This window comes from Neolamprologus brichardi, chromosome 13 (assembly GCF_056152115.1).
Source record: "Neolamprologus brichardi isolate AB-2024 chromosome 13, ASM5615211v1, whole genome shotgun sequence".
Taxonomy (NCBI): Eukaryota; Metazoa; Chordata; class Actinopteri; order Cichliformes; family Cichlidae; genus Neolamprologus; species Neolamprologus brichardi.
The window spans coordinates 6114271-6124874 of record NC_142116.1 but is presented as its reverse complement, the minus strand read 5'-3'; the positions used below and the strand labels follow the sequence as shown (position 1 = coordinate 6124874).

Here is a 10604-nt window from a genome sequence, read left to right as displayed (position 1 = left end):
CCTCAGTTAACATGAAGGTGTGTGTGTGTGTGTGTGTGTGTGTGTGTGTGTCTTTGTGTTTGCATGAACAAAAATGTCTGAGTGTGTATGCGCGTGTTGCAAAGCACTGAGCTAAAGTAAGACATTTTAATGTCGGTCAGCAGGTTCAGTGTAACAGTGGATGTTTTTATTGTGTTGCTTTAAGTTAGTCGGGGTCAGTGACTGTAACAGAAGGCATAAATAAAAAATATTTGCATCCAAACTCGTTTTTACTTCATCACTAAACTCGATTATTGATTTTAATTGGAAATTCACAAGTAAAACGACCAATTTAAAAACATTTTAGATTTTTATTACATTACATACAACCATAAAATATAAAATGATGGATAACTCCACCATGATGTCCCATTTTGAAGCGTGTAGATGAGCCTGTAATTTCATCACTAGGCCACTTCCCATAGGCTCCTACAGTACTGAAAATCTTTTTTGCCCCATGATGGGCATTAAATAGAAGGTTTAAGTCAAAAACATTGGCTTCACTTTTCAGATTTGTAAGCTAAATCCATCATTTCTGCTGTCATGATGGAGGAGGGAAGAAAAGCTTTTTGATCAAACAAGAGGAAAATAAAAATCCTCTTCCACCCACACAAAAAGCCCTTTAAAAATAAAGGCAGCATACTTACCAACTCCCCCAGCCCCAGTAATTTCACGTTGCTGATAAAAAACAAACAAACTTGAATTTATTTATTTATATCATGTAGCTTTGACAAAATTACAGATAAAAATAAGTTAGGCACTTTGGGTGTTTTTCACATTCACAAATCAGGGAAAGCAGGAAAAGTTCACACACTGGGAGGCTACATTATAAAATGCGATACTCTAAATCCTAAACTGTAGTACATTGTTGAATATCAAAAAACAGTACGTATACATTTACTCAAACAATTATCCTGAAATGAGGTTGATCATGAAATGCCTCTAAAATACACACAAGATAATTCAGATTTGTAAGGTTTGTCATTTTCTCAGTTAAGGTTATTTGTTGCACCTAACATTTGTCTTTGTGTGTTTTCTTTCATGATATAAATAAAAAGCTAGATTTTAAGACTCCTTTCTAAAGACTTTCTTCTCTCAAACATTGACTCAATAAATAAAGAACAATTCCTGTCAAATGTAAAGTGCAACACCACACGTGTTAATAGGAGCACATTATACGATTCTCTCATTAAAAATGACACAATAAAAGGCTGGAAAGCTGATTTTAACTCTTCACTGAATGAATTGAGTGATTTAAGTGTTTTTCTACAAGTGCTTACAATGTCTTTCTTAAAAAACAACAACAAAAAAACAAGCTAGTTCATTACTGTAAATGAGTCCAAAAAAAGCTCCACATTTCTGCAACATTTAGAGCATGTTGCTCTAAATTATCTTTGTTGAAACCACCATGAAACCTCACACCTCTCACGTCAGTGAAAAACAGCTCCATTAAGACACATGTGTAAATGCTTCAGGAAATGCAGGTACAAAACATTTTAAATATTTTCTCCATGAAGCTTCTTTAACAGCAACGACTACCAAATTAGTTACTAAATAAACATATGTAAGAGAAATGTTAGTCTAGCTGCTCTCTTCTTTATGAATAAAATAAAGAACATTGTTAAACTAATATCTGTAAAGAGATCCAGTCCAGTGTCCATGTAATGTGTTAAAGTTATTACAAAAATAGTTACGTAGGACTTTCAGTCTAAATCTACCTTACATATTTTGTGTGTATTTTCCACCATGACAGATCCAGATCAGAGAGACACACACTGAATAGCAGCCAATGGAAACTTGGGGAAAAAATGTAAAAAAAAGTAATTTTAAGGCACTAAATTTGATTATATTTTTGAAAGAGCACCAAAATGTTGTATATCAGACACCCTTCAGTTTGCCCAGAAATGAAACTCACAGTATGACAAACATACTCATAATCATCATAAAAGCCATATCCATACTGAGACTGCACGTTCCGTTTCAATTATGTTTAGTTTGTTTTAGGATTTCGATTGGATCTGTAGATGGGGAAGTTCAAAAAGTTTCTCAGGGTCATTACGCAGGGTTAAAGAAAATGACATGAAACAAGGCACTGTTGAAAAAATAAAAACCTGCAACTATTTTTAAGGTAAAATATTTTGTAAACAGATATGATTGTTTTACCTTCTCACATGCTCTAATGTGCTGCTTTTCTTCATAATATCTGATTAATAATCTGAACATTTCTAGATTTTGGACTGCTTAGCCTCATAAAAATGCCAGTCCTGTCCTGTTAAATTAAGACAATAGGTGCCGATCATTACAGCGGATGTATTTAAATAATACGTTTATTGTTTTAGGGCATTTAATTGCCTCCGTATTGCTGTAACAAAGGAGCCCAAGACATTTCCAGCCCCATCTCAGAAAACTTACCCCAAACCTTTAGGGAACCTTCAGTATTAAAACTTGGTGTAACATGATCAGAAGCCAAGTTCAGAACAGATCGTACTGTAGGTATGATAACTCTCTGGCGTGACCTTACAGAAATCTGGAGTCACCAAAAGGTCACATGCCAGCCAGCGGTCAGTTTTTCCTCACCTCACTTCTTCTCACATTAAGTTACATTTAGGTCTTCTTTTACCTCACACTCCGTCATCGTCTCTTCCGTTCCTGTTTCATATCAGTCTGACTGATTCCGTTGCTATCCATGCCATCCACTGTGAGGCGACCTTTGCTGTAGTGTTTAATCAGTGCTCCGGGTAAGAGGGCCACGAGGGCGATGGCGAGGAGCTGAGCCAGCGTCCCCCAGGAGAATATGTCATCCAGTGAGGAGATCTCTGAGAGGATGGCTCCGGTGCGAACACATATGAAGTTGTAGGGGATCAAACCTGAAAGCGAGAGAGCGGTGGCTGACTGATCAGTACTTGTTTTGTAGGTTTTTTTAGTCTGCATGTTTCATGTTTGAAACTATGGTCTCACCTATGAACACGGAGAAAAAGAAAATATGCATAGGGATGTTGAGAACAGGACAGGTGATGTTAAGGAACCAGTTAGGAGTCATAGGGAAGAAACGAAGGAAAAGGAGGAAAAAGAACAAACTGCTGCGGTTTTCCTCCACCTGACGGAGGGAGGAAAATGGGTGAGGAGAGAAGAAGATAAAAGGAAATGTGAGAAAATTAAAACCTAGACAGCAAATGATAAAAAAGACATAAAGAGGAAACTGTAATTGGTTTGTCCTTCACTGAATAAATGATGTGCTGCGTAGTATAAAGTGAGAGAATAGGAGAGAAGGGGATTTAAAACATGCCTACCTTCCTCTGCAGCAGGGCCACCTTCTCAGGGAAGAGGTGCACCACATGCTGCTTTCCAAATGCTGCAGATAGCAGGAAGCAGAACGTGGAGCCTGTGGTGGCGAGCATGCAGGCCAATGCCAGACCCTCCCAGGGCCCGAATATTGCGCCAGCTAACATGTTCTGAGGAAGAAAAGCAGTCTCTGTTTAAAAGAAATTTGCACGTAGGAATAAGATATTTATCGGAAATCAACAACAAGACATAGGATCGGTTCGGATCATTGGTTTGATCATTGTGTGTCTCACCAGAAAGGAGGAGCCAGGTATGGCAAAAGACTGTTTGTACAGGTATGCGCTACAGAAGAGCAACAGAACATAGGCGTAATGTTGTCTTTTGTAAAACTTGAGCATCTCTGCGAGCTCCCGTAGCTCGTCCAGGTCAGATGGGAACTTTAGCCTAGATGGAACAAACACAAGAATGCTGTGTGCATGGAAATACAGTATAAAAGGCAAAAACAGAGTATGCACTATTCTAACAAGTTGTGAGCTTTTTTTTTGTTTGACTACCTTTATTTTTCAAAATGATTAAAAAAATAAATTGGTATTGATTTTTACCATTGTCTGCTCACATGTGATGCTACTTCGCTACATGAGTACCGCGAACAATAAATGATCTGATACGTTTTAAATCACCTTCATCATCTTATTTTCTGCTTTGTGGTAATTAAAAATAAATGGAAAAATACAGTGACAGACAGCACGTACATGGCAGTATATAAGTAATCTGGATTTTATATGAGAGCCTGAAATTAAACCCCATTTACTTCTAGTGCATTGGTTCAGTGGTTGAACTACAGCACCCATAGGCAAAAATTTCAGCATGACTATGATGCAATTGGTTTTTTTGAGTTGTGTATATATAGTATTTTTTAAATTTGATAAAAAAAACCACACACACACAAAGTGTAAGAGAAGTGTGTCTATCTGTGCGCATGTGTGCACCAAAGCGAATCAGAGGGTAACAGGATATATCTGATTGAAGGACAGAAATAGTGTTGCTGCCTGTAGACTTGCGCAGAGGGTAGGAAGACACTTCTCAAAGCTCACATGCACACACAATAAAATCCCCCCAGTTGAAACTCAAGATGCCGGCTTCCTCTGCCAGCTGCTCTGGCATTCAGTGTTCCTTGTTCCCACTGGTCAGTGGACGAATATTCTGTTCTGCCATTGGTCCACAAGTTGATGATGCATAAGGGTTCAGATACATGAAACTGCATGAGTGTATGTACTGTATTCAAGCAGCTACAAGTGTCATCATGGGCACTTTTAAATTTTACTTATACACAACCTCATGCAAAACATTCTGTCTCTGCACACACACACACAACATTCATATATAGCTTTCCACTAAGCGGTTTAAACCTTTGAACGTGGAACAGAGATTTAGCTTGATATTGATATGAAGCTGGACTGTATTAGGGTGATTGTAATCCCCAGCATTGGAATATGATATATAACTGATATATAACTATTAATTAATTTCTTGTTTCTTTCAGTGATAAATTTGGTTACAGGTTCTCACTTATTCTCATTATTCAGCCTGAACCTCTGATATAAGGAAGGATGGATCCACGCTTTCATGTTGATCACTCCAAATTCAGACCACAGCAGAAATTGAGATTTATCAGACCAGTTAACATTTTTTTCAGCGTTTTTCGAGTCACTTTTGGTGAGCTTATGTGAAGTCTATCCTCGGTTTCTTGTTCTTAGCTGAGAGCAGTGCCACCCGGTGTGGTCTTCTGCTGCTGTAGCCCATGTACTTGATGTTTTGTTCATTCAGAGATGCTATTCTGCATACCTTGGTTGTAATGAGTAGTTACTTGCTTACCTATCAGCTCAATGCAGTCTGTTCATTCTCGCCTGACCGCAACAGGTCATTTTCATCCAGAGAGCTGTTGATCACTGGATATTATCTCTTGTGAGGGTGGTCAGGTGGAAAAACCCCAGTGGATTGGCAGTTTTTGAAACACTTATATCAGCCCATCTGGCACCAGCAACCATGCCAACCATGTCAAAGTCACTTAAACCACCTTTCTACCCCATTTTGATGCTCAGTTTATTCAGATTAAAGTCATTTGTAATAAAATAAAAAAATCACTCAGAAATTCTAAGATTAAAGTTACAGACTCAGAAGAAAGCAACTAAGATTTTGTAAGGAATGGCATAACCTTCCTGTGCAAGCATCTGATCACATCTCCATCTTCCATGTATCGTACCTGCAGTGGATGACCCTGAAGTTAAAATTATACTTTACAACACAAATAAGGAAGTGCGCCTGGACTTTCAAAATCCACTGCTGTATACTGGAGCTAAACAAAATGTGGGAAAAAAAATTATGTACTGATGTTGATGGGCTGATAGTTTGTTTAGCTGCACATCCTCACTAATGTTTTCATGGAGCATTCTCTGTGTATGTAGAGTAGTGGAGGAGATATAACATTGCAGAGGCTGTGCGATATGACCAAAATCCCGATGTAAGAATTCTATCGTCCTGATAACGATATAAATCACAAAAATGTAACATTTTCTGTAAATTCTGTGAATCTCGGGCAGCTCGACTTGCAGGAAGTGTTTCCTGCTGCGCGTCATGTAGCTGGAGTCGAGTGTTTTAACCGATGCATGAAACGATACATTTTTAGACATAAGTTGTAACGGCCGCCGTTTTCTTTGTGAGTATTTATTATACGGCGTGCTGCGGGGAAAAGACTGTTCTAACGTTTGAGTCTAAGGTTTATTTGTTAGCACCTGGCTGCTCTTTTTTACTTCTCATCAGACAACACTACTTCTCATCCGTAAATAAAAATAGAAATTTTTATTGAAAACGTCACCTCACCAGATCTACTCACGCTATGCTTTTACTTTATAAGTAACAAAATATGGGTAATATCATTTTACTGGGAGTGCACCCTTTCTCTCTCCAACGCACACACATACACACTCAAGGATCCTACTCTTGGCTTCAGAGTGCATTGGTCTGCGTTATTCTATCATCTCTAGACAACCTCACACTTGACCGTCTGGCACATTACAACATATCAGTTTCATAACTCTCTCTCTCTCACACACACACACACACACACACACACACACACGCAGAGACACACATATAGAAAATAAATCACTTCAAAACACACACACACACACTTAGAAGTGAGTTAATCGGTCCAGTATGTACTTGAGGAGACATGATGTGAATATCAAGCAGATAATATTTTAGTGCAACAATAATAATAATAAATTATTAATGTGGTACTTATTGTAGATGTGATACTTTAAAAACAAATATACTTCATTTAAGGCATATATAATTTTAGACCTTCATATCTTTAGATGAGTTCACATCATGTTCCAACTAATTCAACGATGGGAAGGTCACTACTGTGTTATATGTCACTACTGCTTTGGTTTCCAAGATGGGGGGAGGCCAGGGAATCCCCAAGGAATTTTAAGACAGACTTTATGGGTGTCATAAAATAGATGTATCCAGGAATTATTTTATTTCACTTTCCTCCTGACTAAAAATGTCTCAGATAAAAGCGTGTAAGTAAAAAAAAAAGGAAAGAAAAAGATTTCTCTGCACTAAAGCCACGACCCACAACCTTCTCTCAACCAAGATTTTCTGCTTATGAAGAGCATTAGCACAGTGCTTTGGTGAAAAATGCATGCAGTCCAAATTCAGATTTTAGGCAGATAGATTTTAAAGAATGGAGTACCATGAGTACCAGCTTTGTCAAAGATACCCAATAATACTGATAATAAGGAACAGGTTAATGTAATACTGCTATGATAATTGACTTACCTACATATCCATCAGTAACACCAAGTGGCTCTAATAACTGAAAGTAATATTTTTGCCCAAACTTGAATTCTGCATGTAAAGTTTGTAAAGTTTCCTTACCTGTACTCCTGGACCTCCTCGTGCTCCCCCTGGGAGCCAGGCTGGAGCTGCTTGGGTCCCGGGGGAAGATGCGTGGACAGCAGGTAGAGGTAGACACTTGCCGCCCCGACAACGGCAGCCAGTCCCGTTAAGGAGCGCATGTTGCTCCCTACAGAAACTCCGTGATCACCGGATAAAACTCCGCTGACAACTCGGGCTGAATTTAAGCAAAGGGGAAAACCGCCGATGAGATAAAGTCGACGTGCTGCGGTTCAGTTGGACGGCAGCGAAAAAAGTGGGTGTCGCTTACCGAGAACCAGGCTACGGTGACGGCTGACATTCTGGCCGGTGTTCGGCACACGGATCACATGGCAGCCGGGCGAACTTTCTTTAGACTGATGGAAAAGAAGCTTTGTGCCCACAGTTTCTCCCCCAACACGTCTTATTTAAAATAACACCAAAAATTCATCCCAACAGGTCGTAATAATCAGGATGAGTTAAAGGTCGGTGTATATCTACAGTTGCACTTACGCGACCAGCCACCAGGGGGCGCTAAAGTCCACGATGAGTTCAGAGTAAGATGATACGATCTGATATTGTGCAATGGTAGTATTTATAGAGCAGGATCCTAACTGTGCATCATTCAGATTTAAACGCTAGGTTATAACAGTAATAATAATAACAGTTGTTATTCATACATATATAAATACATTAAAGACACTTAAAGCAGTCACACTGACAACATTTTAAAGCACACACAAAAAATTATATATATATATATATATATATATATATATATATATATATATATAAACCGTTTTTTCATCTTTACAATGCAAAAGTTTTGTTCTTGCAAGTCTCTGTTTAGTGGATTTATATTCTTCTGTGTGCTATGCATTTTACATATTATAAAAGGTAGCAGTACTGCAGGAATGTTTGGTCAACCTAATTATAGTTAAAGTTCTTCATTGTTTTCCATAGCATACATGTGAGTTCTCTGAGATAAAGATCAAAAACAAAGTAACGTACCTTTTTATTTTACTAATTATTTACCATATAAGAAAATGTATTCTTATAATAATCTAAATTAGAGCATTGTAAATTAGGAAGTAAAGATATCAGATTATCCTTTTAAATCCAAGTTGAACTTTATTATTTTTCTGTATATAATATAACACAAAATATTTGCATTAGCATTATTTGTATGATTGCCATGTTTGTTTATTCAGCATGCCTTGGGTGGGAGCCACATTTATAAGAAGCTTTTGAAAACCTCTCTTTTCTGTCATGGATCAATCAGGTTTCCCTGCAATAAAAAAAACCAAAAAGATCTTTAAGTCACAAACACTACTTCCACACCAAGTACAACCACAATATACTCTGAGAAAGGTTTCGTCTGTTATCCTGAACTCTAAAACTTTCTGGTTTCATAGCTGTTCGAGGACATCTACTTGACTTTATGCTTTCCCTAGCCACTTTCCATAACCATCACAAGTGAATGGCTAACTCTAACCCTTAGCCTAAACCTAACCATAGCCTAACTGTAACCCTGACACTAATTTTCTGAGCCACATTTTGAGCCTTAAACATGTCTCCTGTCTCCTCATGTCTCCATTTTGTCCCCATAAGGGCTGTTGGTCCCCACAAGTATAGTAGCATTCCAATTTTTGGTCCCTGCAAAGATATCTAAACATTGTACACACACACACACACACACACAAATACAAATATGAGCAAACACAAAACTATTCTTAGTCAACATACCTCCTGCGTTTTCTGGTGTAAATGGCTTCAAAGTTTCATCTCTTTCTAGCTCGGGTAGGGCTATGTAATCTGGAATGACTGTAAGATTGAAACCATCATAAACAAACTTAGTGTTTAGTAAGGGCTGTTTGAGTATTCTCTAAGTCATACACACAGGTCTTACCTTTAGAGTCCTCATCGGGATAAGCAGGCATCACTGTAAGTCCGACCACAAGAACAAGGATCAGGAGCACAATATGAGCTTTCATTTTCTACAAGAGAAATGAGGTTTAGTGTAGTCCTTTGGCTTCAATTCCACATTAAGGGCAGAAAAACAGATTTTTAATAATAGGTCATCTTACCTTTTTATTCACGAGCAGTAGACTCTCAATGGGTCTTTAAAGTTATAACTGCTGTTTACAGTGTCTCAGACTGACTTATAAACCAGTCCAGCAGGACTTAAGCTAGGTGTGCACATGTCAGAAGCATCTTAAAAATCTACCCAGGTCAGTTTTGGGAAATAAAGTGTTCTAAAAATAAATCACATGTTCTCTGTATTCAAAAGCACAGAGCTTGGCAAACTGAACTAAACTGCTCACACTGATATGAGGGTTAGGTAGTTGACTGGTTAGCAATAAAGAGCACTCAAAGCAAACATACTGACGCTAAACAAAAACAACGATTGTGAAATAAAAGACTTGAAACTAAGCTTCAGTTTAAATTTGCACCTATAGGCAGGAGTTGAAACTATTCATCTACAGTCACTCTGTTTTAATGTTACAAAAAGTCAAACCCTTTTTAAAGTAATCACGAAAATCTGTGATTTTGTTACAATGAGATCCACCAAAAAGGCTCAGTATAAACGACTCCTTCTGTAATTTCTAGTATTCTATGTTGCAACTTGTAAACAGTAGATGAACAGATATATCATGACTGCATATTTTCAGCAGTGTAACTATGTAGCTCTAAAAAAAAAGAAAAAGAAAAAGTGTGCCATTTGCATGTTGTTTTGTGCACCACATCATTTCCCCAAATGACTGCAATTTAGAAACAGAGTAACTTCATATTTGTCAAAGAGTTTGTTTTGTCAAAGAGTTTGTTTTTCTTAGAGTAAAATGAGACTCCCCTCCTCCGCAGTTCTGTAAAAAAGTCCCTGTGACTCTTCAGCTAACCTCTCCAAATATCTTATTGTCAATACTATTATTATCACTTTTGTAACTGCTATTTTTTTTGCAGAATAAAATACCAGACAAAAACAAAATGTAGAAGAGAATAGTATGATGTTAGAGGATGTCAAGGTGTGTGGAGTGTAAGGCTGAGGATTCAAATGCAGAACACAAGAGGTCGACTTCAGCAAAAGGTGAGCCTTTAATATGGTTTACAAGAGAAAGTCTAAAATAGCAGAGAAAAGTCCAGAAAGTAAAGAAACAATAATCCAATAACCACAATGAGTGAGGCTAACAGTATGCTGAGCACAGGGAACAAACATGGGAAATGGAGTAGATGCTGTGAAAAAGTACAAAGGCTGATTAGGGAATGTCCAACAGCAGAGTAAGGACTGGCAAGGACAATCAGGCAGATGAGAGCAACACTACACAGGGCATGAGAGAAACAAATCTTCACTGTAAAATAGGAAA

The 10604-nt window shown here is 37.9% G+C and overlaps 1 protein-coding gene and 1 long non-coding RNA gene across 2 annotated transcripts; both read right to left on the bottom strand.

Annotated features, from left to right (window-relative positions):
- Positions 1-717: 717 nt before the first annotated feature.
- LOC102780655 (transmembrane protein 41A-B-like) lies at positions 718-7747 on the bottom strand. Its single transcript, XM_006783528.3, has 6 exons — positions 7535-7747; positions 7246-7441; positions 3594-3744; positions 3309-3470; positions 2977-3115; positions 718-2885 (listed from the first exon to the last, which is right to left on the bottom strand). Exons 2-6 carry the CDS (start codon positions 7383-7385, stop codon positions 2650-2652), a joined length of 828 nt encoding a protein of 275 aa, XP_006783591.2. The 5' UTR covers positions 7386-7441; positions 7535-7747; the 3' UTR covers positions 718-2649.
- Positions 7748-8353: 606 nt separating this feature from the next.
- Positions 8354-9438, bottom strand: LOC102780467 (uncharacterized). The gene is made up of 4 exons (XR_436669.3): positions 9330-9438; positions 9152-9239; positions 8989-9066; positions 8354-8530 (listed from the first exon to the last, which is right to left on the bottom strand). It is a non-coding gene; the product is annotated as an uncharacterized LOC102780467 (long non-coding RNA).
- Positions 9439-10604: the final 1166 nt, after the last annotated feature.

Excerpts from the sequence above, each read along its gene's own strand:
- LOC102780655 (XM_006783528.3), bottom strand. The coding sequence starts at position 7,385 with ATGCGCTCCTTAACGGGACTGGCTGCCGTTGTCGGGGCGGCAAGTGTC. Across the intron at positions 3,471-3,593 it reads TACCTGGCTCCTCCTTTCTG|AACATGTTAGCTGGCGCAAT; the intron begins GTGAGACACACA and ends TTTCTTCCTCAG. Across the intron at positions 2,886-2,976 it reads CTTTTTCTCCGTGTTCATAG|GTTTGATCCCCTACAACTTC; the intron begins GTGAGACCATAG and ends TCTCGCTTTCAG.